The following is a 20077-nucleotide window of genomic DNA, read 5'->3' as shown; positions in this document are numbered from 1 at the left end:
AGAGGGAGGGGAGAGAGAGGAAGCAGGGTGGATATTCTAGGTTCATCCTTTACCCTCTCCTTTTTACACTTTGTCCAGTAGCCAAGGGTAAATATGAAACTGGGAAGTACACATGTGTGAGGCTGCTTTTTTAGCATCTGTATTAGTTTTAGAAAGGAGTGAATTGGAGAAGAGGCTTAGCCAAATATTTGGTACTATATACAAGATTTGCATGTGGTATGGTAACCAGTATGACACACCTTCAGCCTTCTGGTAGTATGGCTTTCAAAACTGGTGCTTCTGTTGTTTTTCTAAGATGTATTTTTAAGTTATATTTCTGAGGTAACAGTTGGACTGCTATGCTGAATTTTTTGAATGTGATAAGCCTATTACTTGGAGAGTATGACAATACTTAAAATGAATGAAGTATATTTTATGTCTTTAAGATGCAAAGATGCATCTCTGGGAAAGACCCATCTTTTTCTGATAGTCTGAGCTTGAAAACATGACTTTATCTGTGTTGCAGTCTGTAATTTCTTTCAGGGAAGAGGGAATTAAATTCTTTTTTTCCCCTAGTCAGAAATGATACCTTCAAAAACTTAATTCTTAATACTGAAATCTCCAGAGATACATTGAAGCCTTTTGTAACTTATAAACCAAATATATATTTTGTATTGGGGCCAAACATTGAAAATACCTTAAGAGACAGACACCAAGTTTGATCATCAGCGGGCTCTGTTCTGGAATGAGCAGAGAGCTAAATACATGGTGGAAGCTGAGAATACAAATTCTCTATCTCCAAATGCTCAGAACACAACAGAGTCAAGCATTAGTACTGGTCATTGTATAAAGGAATGTGTACAAAAACAGAGGCAACACTGAAACTCCATGTTATGCAATAAACAGCCTTTTTTACCTTCTTGTAAGAAATTGAGTAATTGATGAAATCTATAGTAAGGAGACCAAACTTCACACAAGAAAAGAAAAAACAAGTCCTGCTGTTCTTGAAATGAGTCTGGTGCAAACTGATGTACATGGATTTACATATCCTCTATTGAAACAGGGAGCATTGGATTCTGAATTGATGGCAAAGTGCTGTCAGATGCTTTAATACAGTTTGAGTCACTGTGCAGTCTGTCTTTTATGGGTTTTGCATCCATGGAGAAAGACTGGGACAGGGCCTGGGCTGTGTGGGACTATGTTGCTGAAGTGCTCTGCCTGCCTAGCATGTCCCAGAAGCAAGTCATAGATGGCTCAGATTCATCAGGGCTCCTCTTCTCTTTCTGCCAAAGCTGTGTTTGGGTAACTAATGAGCCTTAACTAGGAAGACAAATATAGGAAATATTAGTGCCCCCATTATAGCGCCCACTTGCAGTGGGTGTGGAAGGTAGCTGGGGACATTAAGGATAAAGAGACCTTGACTCTCAGAGTGAATATTATTCCATATTGGAATAATCTTGTAGTTTTCAGCTTTTACAGATTTTTTGAACCATCTTAATACAGCATAAAGGGGGAAAAAAAAGACAACGAAACTTTTACCCTTTCTCCTCTTAAATGAAACAAACTAAAAAAATCCAACATATTTTTGCACACAATGCAAATAGAAGATTTTAGAAACTGAGAGGCTTTGATCTTTTACTAGGAGGTTTTTCCCCTGTTCTTTTTACAAGAAAGTGATCCGGAAATTTCAAACCTAATGCAACTAAACTGAAAAAGGAAGGGATGATGGCAGTGAGGTAGAGGAAATTCCTGTAAAGGAAACAGACTCAACACAGTGCACAGCTAGAACTAACCACAACTCTTATCATATTTTATAGGGTGTCCAGGTAAGATTTTCAGACTTAATTTTTTTTTAAATTATATCTTTTACCTTCTGATTTTAGCCCTCCCTTACCCCATCTGCTTGAAGGTGAGTTCATTTCATTGCCTTTGAATGTGCATTTTGAAGTAAATTGGCTTTAACTACTTGGTCAGACAAACAATAGTGTCTTAGTAAGAAGCTTCATTAAATTGTTTTTTTCTGCTTTGTAGGTATGGTGAAGCTTTTTTTCATCTCCTATGTGGTTATTACTAATCTTAGTCCTGGAATCAGATTATGTTTGCCTTTCCCTTGATATAAGTCTAATACAAGACACAAGAATTGATAGCTTTGATGCTGAAGTGGTTTTCATCAGAATCAGAATAGTAGATTGTAAGATTGTGGAATGCCAGTCTTTACTAGACTTCAGACATATGAAACTTGGTGCAGCTCTCAAGAAATTGGTTTTGATTTCTTTTGCTTATATTTTATGTAAATACATACCAAATGCTATGGAATAGAAATTTACTGTTTTCTTGTGAGATCCTTTTGGGGTTGAAACATAGGCAAAATGATACAGTTCTTATTCTTCTCTCATATTTTTTATCACAGGAAATTATGACAAAACCACATTAATTTCCTTTGTATATAAGATACTTTCCAATTAAATGGCATCCTAAATCCCTAGACTAAGGATGTGATAATATGAGTGTGTGCATGGCAGAAGGCAGAGACTTTTGAAATAAGTTGACTAGAGTAGAGTACTTACTTTCTCTGGCAGACACCAACCAAGATAAAATGAGTAAACCGAATTACTTAATCACCTTGAGTCCACTTGCAGTGAAAATATACCTGAATGGTGATTGCTGTCTGTTTCTACTGTGAATTTCCCTGTTACTGTCAAGCACACTTGCAACATGACAATTCTTAATTTCACACACTACCATAGTTTTTAAACACTATAGGAATGCAAAGATAACAGATTCTCTAATAAAAGTGTTATCAGTTAGCAGAAAAAGAAAAAAATAGCAGTGGTGTATTTTCCCATACCTAGTTAAAGACAACAGAAAAATTATGCAGATTGCTAACTAAAGCTTAAACATTCATTAGTTAACCCTCCCTTTCACACTTCCCTGTTTGTGGTGACCTTTTTGAGCTTGAAGAGGGTACTGTTAGTATGGCAGTAAATTGGAGATCAGAGAGATTGTATATCACTGGCATTATTAAATATTTTGTGAATGGTCACTTGATGTAGTTTCATTACATGCAGCCTTTGTGTCCCCAGTTACACACATATGGGAAGGTGGGAAGTAAATGCTTCCACTGCTTATCTTGTGGCAGGTCAGGCGCTCCTTAAGTAGCTTCTGATGGCTTAACAGATTGAATGAGTCCCCAGAAAAGACAAGAGCTGTCACAGGAAAGAGATTGGACCATTTGCCTGAGATCAAGGGAGAGGGGAGGGGGGAGGATGGAGAAGTAGATCGTAGTAGATCATCAAGTCCAACTCCTGACCCTGCATGGGATACCCCAAGAATCACACCATGTGCCCAAGAGTACTGTCCAAACACCTCTCAAATTCAAACTGACTTGGTGCTGTGACTACTCCCCTGGGGAGCCTGTTTCAGGGCTCAACCACCCTCTGGGTGAAAAAGCTTTTCCTGATATCCAACCTAGACCTCCCGTCATGGTATTTCCTTGAGTCCTGTCACTGCTCATGAGAGTGAAGAGATCAGTATCTGCCCCTCCGTTTTTGACAAGAGCAACCCATTACATCAGCTCACCTGCTCAAAGGACTGCAGCACTGAATCACACAAAAGGCGCTTGGGTCCTGCTTGCTACTGGCACCAGTACACCTTTACCATGTGAGCTGTTTGGGTGATGTAACTCAAAACATCATCCTTTGTTTTATTCAGAATTAACGTAGTTAGAGATGCAGCCATAATGAATGCCTTGAGCAAGGTTTTTACAGTTGTCATAAACCCAGATACGTGAGTCAGGATCCATTGATCCCTTTGCAGTGGATAGAGAGTGGGTAAAGTTAAGGAAGGCCCCAGTGCTGGTAGTAAACTCTCTTTATTCAGACATACATACTGGCTTGGAGTTTCAAGATGATTTTGAAAGATGTGTGTGGGGTGATGACAGTGGACAGCAGCCAGACTGTAACAAAGCACTAGAATGGGTTCAGGCAAATGAGTTAACTTACTCTCTGTGATCTCTGAGCATAAAAATAGACCATTCCATTCACTTGTAAGGAATAAAAACGTTCTGAAGAGAATGGTGACTAAAGTGCTCCCTTCTACACAGAACAGCTGCCTGAAAAACTGCAAAGTGGGAGTTCCTATCACCTCTCTCAATAACTCAGTGTGAACTGGATGCTCCCTTGATGCCTGCCAGTAATGTGTGGTGTCTGATTTGCATGAAGTGCCAACAGTCAAGGGACTGTAGCCTTTGCCCGACCTTTTCTGTTTTTCCCTTGGGTTGACTCAGTGTCTTGCTGACAGCAGTGCAAATGCAGAGTCACTCTGTGGACAAAGGAAAGAAAAAAACCTCTTGAGGTCTCAGTTGCACAATGTGAAGTTGCACAAAGTGAACATCAGCAAAATACATGACCTTTACTCCTGAATCAGACACTGCAGACGTGTCAGTCACAGGTGTTGGATATGTTCTTACTAAATACTCAGATTAAGCCATGGCTGTCAAATATACATGCTGGGCAGCCTGTCTTTGCTCTAGCCCTGTGGCTGAGAAGGCTGTGGGATGCAGATCAGACCTCTTATTAGAAGAAGAAAAACACTTCATACAACAGGGTTTGGGGTTTCACCTTGGACAAGATGCTGTCACATAGAGGTCTGGGTGCAGCTGAGTGCTTTGTGGACCTGCTCCAAATCCCCTGGGTGTTCCCAGTCTCAGCTTACAGATGGCACACCACAGAGCTGGTACCTTATGATGGTGTAGATGTTACCCTGTCTCTCTCAGGGTTGTTCAAGCAGTGCAGCACAGCATTGTGGTGCAAAAGCAAGGCCTGATGTTGCACACCCAGGTAAGTCAGGGAGGAGAAGAAGGGGTTTTTAGGTTGCTCTGCTGACCCTAATGGATATCCTACTGTATGTTTATTCTATCTGGTAACAAAGCCCTGTGGGAGCATGTCTCTTGGGTGAAAGAGTTAGAATCAAAGACGTACATCCACACAGTATATGCTTTGAGGGTTTTACTTCTGCATAATTTTACTCCTGTGTAGTTTTACTTCAGTCCTATTTGCAGCTGCAGCACATCTTCAGATTTGGTTTAGTCTCAAAGAAATCCAGTCAGCACACTCTGTGCCTATTGACCTTCAAGATACAACAGATCTTTATGGATTTTATGCCTGTCTCAGTCTGTTGCTGATAACTGTCATTAGATGAAGACTGATGTTGTTATTTGGTATCTTACCTCTCATCTTAGAGAACATATTCCTATGAAAGGAGGAAGGATCTGCATTTTCACTCCAGATGTGGAGTTCTGCATTGCTGTAGGCATGACTTGGAAATCTATCTGTAAGCAGATAGATGTATTTAAAGAGACCATTGCATATTCTTGAGTATCATCTATCCTGCATTTCTGAGAAATAGTATGAGCAAGAAAAGTGCTGCAAACACCCATTTTGAAAAACACAATATGGAGGAAATAGTGTCTACTAATTTTTATAGAGGTACATAATAAAATGTGGAATTACCTATCTATTTTATTGGACTCTTATCCACAAAAAAAAGTTTTCCTCTTTTACAGAAAGCAAGATGATTCTTAAAGAAAATGTCTCAGAATATCAGCCAAAATTGATAAAGAAAATCATGCTCACTTCGTACTGGATACTAACATTGTTTGTCAGTGGGGCAGAAGTTAGAGAGATTAACTTGCCAGGTAAGAGTCTGCTCCAGTGATGTTTGTTGTTTGTGGTGCTTTCTGAAAGCTGAGAAAAGGGCATCTTTGTTTTTCCTTGCCTTTATGAATTTTTCCTGTCCAAGACAAATAGCCTCGCTGCAAGCTTTTAAAATGTTGGTAGTACAATTTACTCTAAATATGACTCAAAATTCATTTCCCTAATGAAAAGGACAAATGTAAAGGAGAATTTCTGAGACCCAAATGGAACAAATAAATTGCTTCTGTGACTCCTTGAAGTATCCAGCAGCTGGTCCAAGCCTCTTGGGGAGGTGGGGAATGGGGAGAAGGAAGAAAAAAGCAGAACAACACTGATCTATCAAAATCTTCTTCTCCTTTATCTGGAGAAGCTTCATCCAACTCATTTTGCAGATAGAAACTGAAACTACAAAGAGTCCCCAATTGGGCTGGTGAGGAATAGATTTCATGCCTTCTTTTCTGCTGGAATGAAATCCTACCATACTTTCAAGGGTCACCACAGCCTGAGTGGCAGTAGGAGGATTAGGATGGCTGACCACGCCTTTCAGAATCCAAAAAAGTGTTTAATTTTAGTGAGAGCTGCTAAAACATAGGAAGGCAAGGATTTAAAAGCAGTGAAACAATAATGTTTGTCAGTCTCAGCCTGAATAGGGCATGTAGTGGGCAGGATATGCTTCTTCAGGTTTATTTCAGTCCCTTCTCCATTAATATGAGGAGATCTAGAAGCGCTGCATCTGCTTTTCTACAGAGCTGAGGTTTAACAGGTTAGCAGCCATGCAAAAATCTTCAGATACTTTTAAAAAAGGCCTATTAAACCTTTGGAAACCTTTGAATAAACTTTTGAGAACACTGGCAAATTGCATGTTTAAGGAAATCTATTTCCTATTTGTCCAGCATCTGATCACATAAAAACATATTTAACACAAAAAAGATAAAGTTCTATTTATGTAGTATTCCTAATTTTTATTTTTTCACCATGACTGTGTATTCACTCAGATGGTACTGATATCTTATTATTCTGCTTTTTAGGGTGTTCCCATGTTGAACCTCAAATATGGTATCGTGCAATTAATGGTGAGGAGTTTGTTCTACAATGTGCCTTACCAAATAGAGATGCTACCCACATTTATAATAACTCACTTCCAAATCAACATAAGGTGAAGTGGTTCTGGCATCAGAAAGATGAAGAGACACTGAGTGTTATCAAGGAAAGCTCTAACTTGGCTCTCCAGGGGGATGCTCTTTGGTTTAAACCAGTAAGGGACAGTGCTTCTGGAATCTACATGTGTACTATATGGTAAGTAATGGAGCAAAAGATTTATTTTTCTATATGGGAATTATTGTTTTGGTTTGGTTTGTGTATTAAGTGTTTAACTTTTTTTTTTCCCCCGCATCACTCAGGGAAAAAATCCCATGTCTTAAAATGGTTTTGGAGGTTCAAACAAAGAAGGCAGCAAAATGTTCAGCTTATGACACAAATATGCTATATCTGCTTGCTGGCAGTGGGAATTCAATAACCTGTCCTGGGACAAAATGTTACAGCCATATAAAAAAGCCAGATGTAAAATGGTACAAGGTAAGATTCAGTCTCTTTAGCATTCAAAAAAGCTGAAAGAAGGTAGAGCTTTAGGTCTAGTTAATGTTCATGTCCCATAGGTTCTTGAACTCCTCTTTGACAGGCAATGCAGCCTGAGAATTTCAACCCAAAAGTGAAATCTTGAATTGCTACATATCAAGTTTTTAAGTAAGAGTTTTGAAGAAATTTGCCACATGAAACAGAAACCAAGAAATGTTTTCTCTTCAGCTAAGAAACTGAAGTAATTGAGAATCAGAATAGGTTCTTTACGAAACTAACATATGATTTAAATTTAAAATTTTAAGTTGATTTTGACATTTTAAATTCTGAAAATATCAAATATACCAAAGAAAAAGTATCTTTGTTAGAAATTAAATTATTTTAAGATTAATGCTTCAAATTGTTCTTTCCAAGACTCCTGTTTTTAATGAAACACTATTCCACTGAAACACTATTGATTTACTGTTTGTAAGGATTGTAATATAAAGTCTAAACCTGTATAAATTAACAAAGGAAAATGACTAAATTTTCAATTGTGTATTTTACTACCTGGTATTATTTACATTATTTGTTCTATCAAGCAGGATTATGATCTAGTCCAAGTTACTCTTTATTTACTTCCAAATTTTAAAGGATGTATATCTTTACCTTCATCTTGGTCTGAAGCCCACTGAAGTTAAGGGGCTTCTTCCCATTTGCATTAATGGATTTTTTTCAGGAACTTGATTTAAAGAAAATTCTTAACGGTCTCAGTGAAATAATATTAAGATGAAAAATAGAGGTGCACTTCAAAAAAATAGTTCGTTTTCATTCTTTTAAAAGTAGTGACAGTGTTCTCAGTCTCAGACAATCCAAACTCATGATTTTCTTCTAATTAAAGAACTTGAAAATGCTTTCAAAATAATTTCTTTACAAAATAAAATATACTTAGTCCATCAAAAAAGATGTCCTTTTTGTTTCTCTTTAGTCATAGGAGTTTTATTGAGATTAGCTTTATGATTTCACATTTCTCACAGCAACCATAAATTTTAACTGATCTTTAAAAAGACAATGGTATTCACATATTTTTAGTATAACTGAAAAATGCCATCAGACTCCTAAAAAGCCCTTTTTGGGCTTCAGTGAAAAGACTTTGGTTTAGCCCTACTACCATGGTAATCATATCAAAGTATATTTAAAATATAATTTAATAACAGCAACAACAGCAATAAAAAAAGGACTTTAATTCCTTGAAATTCTTTTCATTAGGATGGTCATCAGATAAAACTTAGGAAAAGCAGACCAAGCCTAAAGCTGAAGCATAATGAAATCTACTTGAATCCAACCTATGACAAAGATGCTGGAATATATGTGTGTGATTACACTCTGTATGACAACACTACAAAGTGGACAATGAGAACAGCAGTAACAGTAGAAGTCACTGGTGAGTAATATAATAACTCAGAATAAATGACTCAAAGTCTGTTTTCTCTGTTATGTTAATTTATGTCTTTTGTTAAGGCTCTTGTTCTGAAAAACCCATAATCTGAATTAGCTGCAGGACCATTAAAATGCAAGTATTCTGAGGACATCTTGGGACATTGACTAGAACCTTCAAGGTTCAGTAATAGCATGTATCATACAATGCCATAATTTTCAAGATCTAACTCTGCCTTGGATTTATTGTAGTTCCTATCATTGGGGATGAAATCTAAAAAAGGATTTAGATCTCTTGATCTGGGAGTAGAATTTATGAAACTCCAACTGATGCCAATGTTCTCCATGTACTGTATGAGGAGTGTTAAGAACATGTTTGCATACTAAGAGGAACCAGTGCGAATCCTACATCGAAAATGTGGACAAAAGCACTGTATCTCAACCCTACCTGTCTCCCTGAAGTGAGGGAGAAAGTATGAGTTAGGTAAAAAAATTGTTCCTTGTGGCATGGATGAAACCTTCATTTTTTTTCTCTTGACAGTGATAAGAAAGGTGAGGTTGGTGGGATCAGTGCCTCTCTTCCACAATTCCTAATTTTTTAGCAGCAGAGCAAACACGAGAGCTGTGAGCAGTCTAACAAGCTGTTTGTTGTTGCATGTGCTATCTGGGGAAAGGCATCACTGCCTGCATGACCCGTTCTTTCAGGCTTTGTATGCATTACAAAATAAAACTGGCTAGGACTCTACGGCACAGCTATGCGGCATGGCCTTATATTCTCTTTCAAACCACAGTGACTCTTTTTGTAATAACTGGCTGTCTTCAGCTGCCTTCAGGCAAAGTCCAGGTGTTGCCTTGGCAGTGTTTTTGAACTACATCAATGCTGTGCAAGGGAGCATGCTAGCAACTCAAGATCAGTATTGAGGGAGACTATTTGATTTGCTAAAGGAGAGATGTGGTTATGCTTTTTTCCAGATATCTATGGTTGAGTGCTGTAAGACACTGCAGTCACTCCAGTGAATCACAGGTCCCGTAGGAAATTATATATATCTATTCTATATCCTGAATTGTATGGAACCAGTACCGCTGATTCTGTATGGCAACATCACAGGACTGGTTCTCAGAATCCTGGTGGAAAGTGGGCCACTCTGTGGAAGGGAGAACAAGATTTAGGTAGCAAAAGAAAGGTGTCTGGTGAGGTAACCTGTTTCTATGGTCTAGTGAGGAAGCACTCCTTTGAAATTCCATGGTCTACTGAGGATAGCACTTCTCTGAAATAGGTGATTTTTTGCATTTGCATAGGTGTTTTATGCATTTGGTGCTAAGAATTCAAAGAAAAAAAATTATACATCCCCTCAGGACAGGAAACCATGTCTCACCAACTTTTGAGAGCTCTACGTGGTGGCTCACAGTATCTGATGCTCTTTCACTCTTCTTTCTGGCTATATTGCCACAATATTTTCCAAGCACACATGAAGTAGCTCTGCTTTTGTTCTGATCTGGCTGAACCCGAGCTGACACACTGTCCTCAGTTCTTTTCCTTCACTTCATGCACAATCAGAAAAACACTTATAAGGTGACATACACACATATACTACCCCGGAACCTTGCATACATTTCTCTGCTGTGGCTTGGTGGAAAAAAAAGTGTTACGTGGCCCCATTTCCTTTAGTATGGGACTTTCCTAGAATATCAGAGCTGTGGGTTTTATTGTATAAGCTGTGGGTGTCCTTCTCTGTGCCCTTTGGCAGCCTGTGATTTGAAAACAACATGGCTATTTTAGTGCAAGTACCTGTGCTTGTAAAGAGGTGTGTATGTGCTCTATGTGTGCTTACTGGGCATGGAAAAAGGTTTGGCAAGGAACTGGGGTGAGGTTTACATCCCTCAGGTGGTCTTGGAAGGGGGGGTCCTAATTTCTGAATCCTAAATAATCTTGAGTGCAGGCTGTATGCTGAGCTCCTCAGCTCATATATGTTGACAGTGTCTCAGAGTAACTGACATAGCAGGTGTGTAAGTAGCTGGATAAGTTTTGTGGTCAAAACTCCCTTATCTATGTATTCTCAGATACCTCAGCAACTGTTAATCATCCTCTTGGATTTAGGTGTCTAAATTCCACCTAACATTTGAAAAAATAAATTGTAAGGTATTTTCTCTGGTATTCTGTACTCACAATAGCTACTTATTCTTATTAATAATATTCCTGTTAATTGCAGCAAAAAACACTATTCATCCACCAAACTTTTTGTATCCCAATGGTGTTGTGATCCTCGAAGCAGAACTTGGTAAGTTTCAATTCCTCATCTAAAAGCAAAAGAACATGTTTAAATTAGATATTGGTAAAGATAAATCTTGATGAAGCAAAACAGCTTTGCTTTCTAGACTAGTTAACAGAAAAATATTCTGGTGACCTCCATACATGGTTTTCCTGTGTTAATTCATTCCAGGAAAGCCACTTGAATTGGAATGCCGCGTACAGTTTGGGTTTGAAACAGTTTCTTCGATAAGAGTAACATGGAAACGAAACAATGAAGAAAATATAAATGAGAAATTGAATCAGGAAACAAGGTGAGAAACCTCTCCCAGTAGTCTTATTACTACCACTACCAGCAACTGTAAAAATCCTTCTACAACAAATTTACTAAATACGTTTTTTTGAAAGAAACTCAGAAGTCTCTGTTCTTCAACCTAGTAATGTGTATGTCCATGAGCATGAGACAGACACATGCTGTAACATACAGAAACACATATTGATGGCTATAAAATCAAGAACACAAACATTCTATTCAATCTTAACTCTTCTTTCTAAAGCATTAGCTTATGGACAGCTTCAACATGAGTGGTCCTTGGTTGCCTGTGCTGCCATCAGCTGTTTTCAAGTGTTCTTGAAAACAGTGTCTCTGTTGTGCCTTGCTAGCAATTCACACAGTCTGTCCTTGGACGCTGTCTCTGAGTAGGGAATAAATCAGATCAATAAAACAGTACTGTGGACATTGAAAGGAGTGAACACTGAAGTGTTTACAGACCCAGTCTTAGGACTTGCAGCCCTGGATTTCAGAGCACTGACTTTTAGGAGTCTTCCCTGGCAAGAATTAACCAGATCCTGCGGAGAAGAAACATGTGGGGAAAAGGTTTTCTATGACTTGGGGACAACCCCTATAGTCACCATGCTTCCCTTTCCTTCCTGTTTTTGTTCATTTATGCAGCGTTCAACTTGGGCAAGAAATATAGTGGAGGTAACATAGGCAAATGTGTCTTTCACTATATAGCCCTGAGTCATCTTTATGGGTAAGCTTTTCTGTACACTGAGGGAAGCAAAAACCCTGCTGTCACTGCTAAAATCAAGTTCATAATAGGAGTCATATGGGGAAAAAAAAACAAATTATGATATCACACACATGCATGCACAAACTCACTCATGAGGTAGATTGGAAATTGGATTTTCCTAACTTTTGAATATTTAGCTTTGTAATGTTCTTCTTAACAAGTTTTTAGCTTTTTACATGGGTAAAATTTCTGTTTGTCTATTTTTTAAAAACAGAAATAAATTAAACATTCCCAACAGACTTTCAGTACAGATTGAATCCTTGCCCATGCTCATGCTTGTATATCTTGAGTTACCAGTGGTGGGGCCATAGGAGGCTGTCATTTTGCAGGGCCATGGTGTAAGGTGCCTTTAGGATGACCCAAAGATGCTTGTACTTGTGGCTTTCAAAGGGGAGTGCTGAAACTCAGAAACCCTGGGCATTCTAGAGTGATTGCAGACATAAGTCTGTTATCCGTATCCTTCACTCAACCCCAAAGGGATTCCTCCGTTACCTCTTCATTTCCTATACTTCTGTCCCTTATGTCTATCTTCTTCTGTTTGCCTATTCTGTCCTTGGGCCTTTTACCCCTTTGCAAGAGGCTGTGCTGCTCAGTCTTTTTGCCCAGCTAGTTCTCTCTTGCGACTACTTTTTGAAGTTTCATTTGTCTGCATTTCTGCTGGGGGAACTTTTTGCATCTTAGAAAAATACAAATAATCTTATAGAAGTCAAAGGGGACTATACATTGAAAACTAGGCAAATGGTAAGTATTTTGCTGAGTTGATGAATTAAGAATAAACCTTTCAGTCTTCAGGCCCTTGATGTTAGTATTTTCCTTACGATATATAAACCAAATGGAAGTTCCAAACCAGAATATTGCATTACTATTAAAAGTTCTATTAAAAGATGAATGTTAAAAAGTTGCAGGCTCCTCTTTTTTTATGTAAGATGTTTGAAGACTGTGTGAATGAACAGCAAAGGTATCATGAAAATACACAATTTTTTCTCTCTAGTGTTTATCCAAAAGGTTTGAAGGGGCACACACTTCTTCATGTTGCAACACTGAAAGAAGTTACTGAAAAGGACCTCAGAAGCAACTTCACGTGCTTTGCTGAGAATTCAGTGGGGAATGCCACTGCTGTGATTCAACTGAAAAGAAAGCAGAGAGGTAAAACTATCAGTTGGTGACTATTTGCCCCTGAAGACATTTTGATTTACTCTGCTGCTACAAATTCATTCCACCTTGACAATGGCTTTTTAGCTAGTAGCAGAAGTTGAAACTGGATGGGAAAAGTTTGATTTGTCAGATGTCTTGAAAGGCACAGTATTATGAGGACTACTCAAAAGGACAAGGTTATCTGGGGACTTAGTGCAGGCAGGTGAGCCAAGTGGAAGCTGGAGAGTAACTGGGAGGAAGAAGAGGAGAGTAGCACCTCTGAACATTAAAAGATAATCTTCTAAACTGAAGCAAGGAGGCCACTGAAAGCAACAGTATTCCTCGATTTTCTTAGGACATTTCTGTTTGTTTTCCCAGTTGTTAGCAGCATGTTTCTGTCAAGTTACCATAACTGATATGAATGTGGCAGCCCTTCAAGCCTTTCAAGGTCAAAACCAGAATCAGTGTGGAAATTAAACTGTTGAACCATAGTTCACAGTGGAGATTCATCATTGGGTGGTACAGGAAGCTGCCAGCAGGGCATTGTGTGCAGCTATATCAGTTCTGATGTGACTTTTCCATCTCAGGCGATGACTACTTTCAGCACTACTGAGTATATCAGAGACTGTGTTCTTTGTGCCTGCTATCATAGATTGGCTTTTCATACCACCAAAGAGATGACATTCAAAAAAGATACCTGATAGTAGACTGAAACTCTATGTTAAAGTTTGCAGCTACCTATGAAATCCTGACTTCCCTAAATTTTGCCAGTTGAGTAAGAATGAAGATTGTGTTCTGTGTCTAGAAATGGTTTGCCCCCATTTCTGGACAGAGTTTTTAATATAAGTGTCAATATTATTTTGGGAAGCATGAGTTATGATAGAATCTTTTCTTTCTACAGTGTTGTTCTTATATGTACTATGCAGTGCTGTTTCTACTCTATTTGCATTTGTTTTGTGCACTGCCTTTATTTACCAGTACTGGATTGAAATAGTGCTGATGTACCGAAGTTATCTGGCCCACAACAAAAGTTCAGGAGGTAAGAAACTTTGTATAATATTAATTTTCTCCAGGTTTTCTACTGCCTTTGCCATGTGGGATAATCTGGTATGAATTACTCATTTAATTAAGTTCTCTTAATGACCCTACTCTCTTTGACTCAACCTAATAAGTTGCTCAGTGAATGCAGGTGAAAAAAGCTAGTTAGTGTGAAGGAAATATCTAACACCAACTGAAATGTCACGGTTAGCCTTTTACCCTAATTTACCCATGGAAAATTAGAGTAGGAAGCTGACTTTTGTCAGTCCATTTGCAGGTAATAATTTAACATTTCCAACATTTTAACATCATTCTCCCAAAATGTTCAACAGCACCTGTGGACAAGAATGAAATGTCCTTGCATAACAAAGTAAAGGACTCCAGAGTCTACTGATTTTTTTCACTTAAAGCCAAAAGATTTCTCAGAAGAATAAACAAAAGAGAGAAATAAAATGATATAGGGCACCAACGGAGAAGTGTATGTTTGGGAAATTCATATTCCTTTTTAAAAGTTTTGGAAACAGTCTTGACATTTACACTAGAGTTATTAGCTTTTGATATTTCAAGTCTCTGTAGTAGCATTGCTCCATCATCTCAGCTAAAACGGACCTTTGAAATAGTAGAGAGTGTAATAATGTATCAGAAATTATTATGACTATGACTGCTTCCAAGAACTTAACCTATAATTTTCTTACAAGGGTTCTTACAAGAATTCTGATAGTTTGTGCCCAAAAACTGAATTTTGATAGTTTGTGCCCAATTCTAAAAATTCTCACATCTTGATGCAGCTTGAGATAGAGGTGTCTGAGGCTGCTTTTTTGTTTGCATATGAATATGTAGCTTATATGTGAGTGTGAAATAACCGTATGTAGGTACCTATAAATACATGCACAATTAGAAAATTACCTGCCCTTTTGGAAAACATTTTTGTGAGCCCTAAAGCACTTGGCAAAAGCGATTTGGGAAATCACTCAAAAATTCCCCACTATTTGGTAACCAAGTGATTTAAGAACCTCTGGAAAGTCCCCTTAGAGCACACCCACTATGTCAGTAGGACAGAGACAGAAATGCCAAGACCTGTGCTCTGAACTTGGGTTCCGCAGTGGCAGTCCCTGTCCTCGTATACCTCATGCACACAGCACCATTTTGCAGTGTTGGGGCTATATGAGGTGTGCAAACCAACTGTGCTTACCCAGGTAGTTTTCTGCCTAAGGATAAATGTGTTCTCACCTGCAGGATTATGTCGTTCTCACTTCATGTAGATGCATATCAAGTCACCTGAGGTCTGAAAGGGCTTGCTTATAGAGCAGCAAAGCAGCAGTTATGACTTGATTTTGCTGCTTCTTCCTTTCCATCATTTCTTCTCCCACACCTCCCTTAGCACAGAATCAGAGAATTGCAGAATCCTACAAAGTTGAAAGGTACCCCTGGGAGTCATCTGATCCCACACCCTGCTCAAAGCAGAACCATCGTAGACCAGGTTGTACAGGATCTTGTGGACAGAGAAAGCACAACCTCTCTGGAGAATGTGCTCCAATGTTTGACCACTGTCACACTGCAAACTTTTTCACTAACCTCTAATGAGAATTTTCCTTGCTGCAACTTGTGTCTGTTGCCTTCTCACCTATTACTGTGTCCATCGTCTTTGTACCCTCTCATTTGATGGTTGAAGACTGCAGCAAGGTCACATTTTTTCTCATGCCTCTCTAACTCTTGGGCTTCCTCCTTATCCTGTTAAGATACAAACCCCCTGCCTTCTTCCACAAGAAGAAAGAAATAATGCAGGAGCTTTGATACTGACATTTATAGATCATGCATACAGTCACTTTGCTTTAGTTGGTTATTCTTCATTTCCTACCCTTTGAGGATCTTAAATGTTTGTACCAAAAGTTCCTCAGCTTGTAACTGTCTTGTGCAATTATGGGGGGAAAAAAAGTCCCAGCGGTGCTTACTGTGTATTTGGTTTTAACTTGCTATTGTAATAGTAATATTATAAAGGAATGTGTTCGCTAATGGTTGTTGTCTAATAAAATCACAGTGACCTCTATGGGTGAAATGAGGAATAGCTGGCTTGTAGTGCAATTTATTGCCATTTTAAAACTGTTTTCAAAGAAGCTTTGATTTAGGGTGTAGCTAATTTGATGTTCAGCTAAATCAATCTAGTGACCCTCTGCACCACCTGAGGATGTACTGTCATTCCAAAAGACTTGAGTCTCCAATACTTCCCCTGTCAAATTTGGCAGTTCTATCAATCTTAGGACACCTTAAATGGCCTCAAGTAACTACATAGGGAAAAATGTACTGAGTCCACTGTGCCTTTTGCTTTCACCAGAAATCCTTTTTTTTTTTTGTTCCTTCTCCCTCAGATGTAGTTCAAATTTTATTCAACAAAGAGATATTTTACCTTGTAGTTAAGAATGGGCCTAACTGAGGACATTGGTACCAGAGTGACTGAAAGCTAAGGAAAGTTCTTTATATATTTTTCATCTGCACTCTACAAACATTCTTTTAATGAGACTTAAACAAAGCTCAGTTGCAGGTCAGTACTTGATGTCTGAACTGATACTTTGATAAGAATTAGGCTTTGCTCCTTACACCCGTGTCTCTGCTTAGAAACATAACAATAAACATAAAATCTTTTGCAAGCAGCTAATATTTAAGAACATTGTTACTTTAAAACTAATTATATTTTTAAAGAAGGTTGGCCATTGATGAGAAATTTTTGGAAGCAGCATTTGGGCAAATGAGAGAAAAGACAGGTAATCATTCCCTACCACATGGATTTTGCATGGAAGGGGCCAGATCTTTAAACTACCTTGCATCTATAGCTTCCTCCTTTGCTTTGGTAGAGTATGTCTACAAAATTTGCAGGACAATGAGAGCAAGCAAGGATTTGGTAAACAGATAGCTGTATTCCATCAACAGGTTATAATTTTACGTTTGTGTTGTGCCTACTTAAATAGATATAAATGGAAACTGAGCATTAAGAAAGAAGCTGAATGCCTCAGCCAGACTTACTAATGTATACAATGTATACAATGTATACAATGTTATTTCTTTATTAATTTATTTTAGATGGCAAGGAATTTGATGCGTTTGTGTCCTATGCAAAACTAGACTCTTCTGAAAGGGACTCTACTTTCATTAGTGAGGAAAAATTTGCCCTGGAGCTTCTTCCAGATGTACTAGAAAATAAATATGGATACAAGTTATGTATTCTTGAAAGAGATATTCTTCCAGGAGGAGGTAAGATTCCTGTGGATGGTAGAAATTCTTCAGTTTTTATAAAGTTGTGTTTCACTTTCCAAAAAAATCCTTATGCACCAGATCACCAAATTGTGTATTTTAGTAGTGAAGTTTATGCTCAAATCTCATAACGTTTTGTTCTTTATATCTGATCCCTGTGCCTGAGGCATACATACATTTGAGTGTGATCACTGGGAGTTACTAGGCTGAGACAAAGCTTCTTATCTAAGAATTTATTTGCAAGCAGACTCCACTCCCTGGAAAGAAGACCCCAGATATTTCAGTAGTTACTTTTTGTGCAACTTTAGTCTATGCTACCTGCAGTAATTAGAAAGCCCTGGGTTCCTGTTCCTGGGAGAGACAAAGACAAGTCCAAGTATCCCTTGAGACCCTGTTTGAGTAGCAACAAAGTGTGTTGAGGTCTCAGCTGTGCCCTTCATCTCCTGAGCAGAAAGTTGTGTTCTCAAGGCTATGTAAAAACAGCCATGGTACCCTCTGATAGCAAACACATTTCTAGAGATTATGTGATTGGTCAGCATTCCTGTTCTTGGCTTTCCTTATTTCTGGGTTTTAGCTGTTCATAAAGGAACTAATAAGATAAAAATTCCATTATAGAATGCAGTAACTATCACCATTTTCTCTCCAGCATACACAGATGAAGTTGTAACAGCTATTAAACAAAGCAGAAGGGTAATTATTATCTTGAGCCCAGCCTACGTCAGTGGACCAAGCATCTTTGAACTGCAGGCAGCAGTGAACTGTGCATTGGAAGATAAAAGGATCAAACTGGTATTAATAAAGTTCCAAGCTTTCCAAGAGCCAGAGACTTTACCTCCAGCAGTGAAGAAAGCTCTTCGGATTTTACCAGTTGTTACCTGGAAGTCTTTTATTTCTGCCCCTTCAGACAAGAAATTCTGGAAATATATGCGTTACCACATGCCAGTGAAAACTACTAAGATGCTGGGAAATTGCAGCCTAAAGGGCTTATTCCAAAGGTTATTCAGATTGGTATATTGATAGCAGAAATTTCACAAGGTTTTGGGAATGGTGACATGATTGTCAAAGACTTTTTCTACATCATGGGATGACTGTGAACTCTCACTACAGTCAGCAATAGCTCACTCCAAAACAGTAAGAACGACTGAAGTGTGACAGTGCTGTAGCCCCACAGTAAAACTTTCACTGCATGCAACCATAAATGTGAGCTATCTTTCATAAATTTTTCTTTTATTACTATTTTTATTATATTTATTATACTCCTTTGCTCTGATGTTGAGACATACAATTTTCTTTCCCTGTACTCTTTTGGGAATATTTTTATATTTTTATTTTTTTTTTTAGAAAATAATTAAAAAAGGGAACTCCAGAGGAAGCCTGTAGTTTAATTTTCCAATGCAGCCTAATGGGAAAAATCCAGACTCTTTAAGTGAGTTACCTCCTCCAGTGGGAGCACCAGGAAAACGCCATGGGAGACTGCTACAACTGGGTATGCCTAAGGGATTCAGAAAAGAAGGATCGCTGTCTCAGGGCTTATCCCAGGCATCTCCATCCTTGCTGCAGTAAGAGAAAGAATTCCTACCAATTGTGAAACATTTCATACTCATAGACACCTGCACATTGCTTATCCTGTCTGATGCTGGTCACTCAATGCCCACTGAACTTGTTGGCATTATGGGTGTGTTGCAATTGTAAATCAAAGCCCTGGTTGTCACAGCTAGCACACTTCTGGGGATTCTGAAGTCTTTCCCTTGCGGTCCTCTGGCTGTCAACTCTCCAGGGTTCATATCACTTACTCTTGAGGAATCTTGCAGTCTGTGTGTATGGCTGTAGATGAGTGAAATGCAGTGCTCTGTGTTAAGAAAATCTGAGTACTATAGCCACTGATTTGTTGTTCTGTTTGCTTTATTTGGCCTTCCAGTTAACAAATCCTTGTTTTATAATGCTAATTGAATAGCCCATCTTCCAGATTCCTTTTTGGAAAGGGATTTCAAGAAATACTGCTGTTAACAGGACCGGTATACTGAAAACGAGAACAACTCTTCTGCAAGTAGGCTGAGCATTATCTGCATAATTTTGTATTGGGTTCAAAGATTTCAGTGGAAGGACTGGTGGTGCTGTGGAGGAGAAAAGATGTTGACCTTTTTAAAAAAAGTTCCATAAGGCTGAATGTTTTGTTGGAGGAGGATAATGTGGCTGCCCAATAAGTGCCTTGCTGGTATGAATAAAACAAAGGCCAAACAAGATAACTCAAAATCCAGTTTTAGGCATGTGATGTGACTCAGACCTTCTTCTTTCTATTGATAAAATGTGCTAAGTTTAAACCTGCGTTTAAGAGAGAGAATCCCTTTCCTAAAAAGGACGCAATTTGCGTCGTCCCCCACCAGATGTCCCTACCGCGAGCCCTGCCACAGTCCCTTTATTTACACATCGAGTAGTTTCGTTACCAGTTGCGACGGGATCAGTGAGCAGTGCTAGGTGTGATGCCCGAGGTCCCAGTTGTGCTGGGGAGGCAGACGAGAAGCGAGGGCAAGAGAGGAAGGCATGAAGCAGGCTATCCTGGCTGCCCAAGCTGCCACCAAGCATCTCTCCCAGCTGATGCTATTCACTCGTGCTGCACTTGCTGCCTGATCTCTGAGCATTGCAGCTTTTTGCCTTTTTTTTTTTTTAATATATTT

The 20077-nt window shown here is 38.7% G+C and overlaps 1 protein-coding gene across 1 annotated transcript; it reads left to right on the top strand.

The window, feature by feature from the left end:
• The first annotated feature begins 4091 nt into the window (after positions 1-4091).
• On the top strand, positions 4092-18503 carry IL18RAP (interleukin 18 receptor accessory protein). Its single transcript, XM_027641786.1, is given in 12 exon segments — positions 4092-4428; positions 5543-5674; positions 6701-6968; positions 7073-7247; positions 8496-8670; positions 10874-10942; positions 11105-11225; positions 12976-13130; positions 14020-14157; positions 17232-17402; positions 18049-18383; positions 18385-18503. Coding segments are annotated over 12 exon segments (1854 nt in total). The 5' UTR covers positions 4092-4382; the 3' UTR covers positions 18454-18503.
• The last annotated feature ends 1574 nt before the right edge of the window (positions 18504-20077 follow it).

Source organism: Corapipo altera, unplaced genomic scaffold (genome assembly GCF_003945725.1).
Source record: "Corapipo altera isolate COAL_440 unplaced genomic scaffold, ASM394572v1 0, whole genome shotgun sequence".
In the NCBI taxonomy this organism is placed as follows: Eukaryota; Metazoa; Chordata; class Aves; order Passeriformes; family Pipridae; genus Corapipo; species Corapipo altera.
This window is presented reverse-complemented; position numbering and strand designations above follow the sequence as displayed.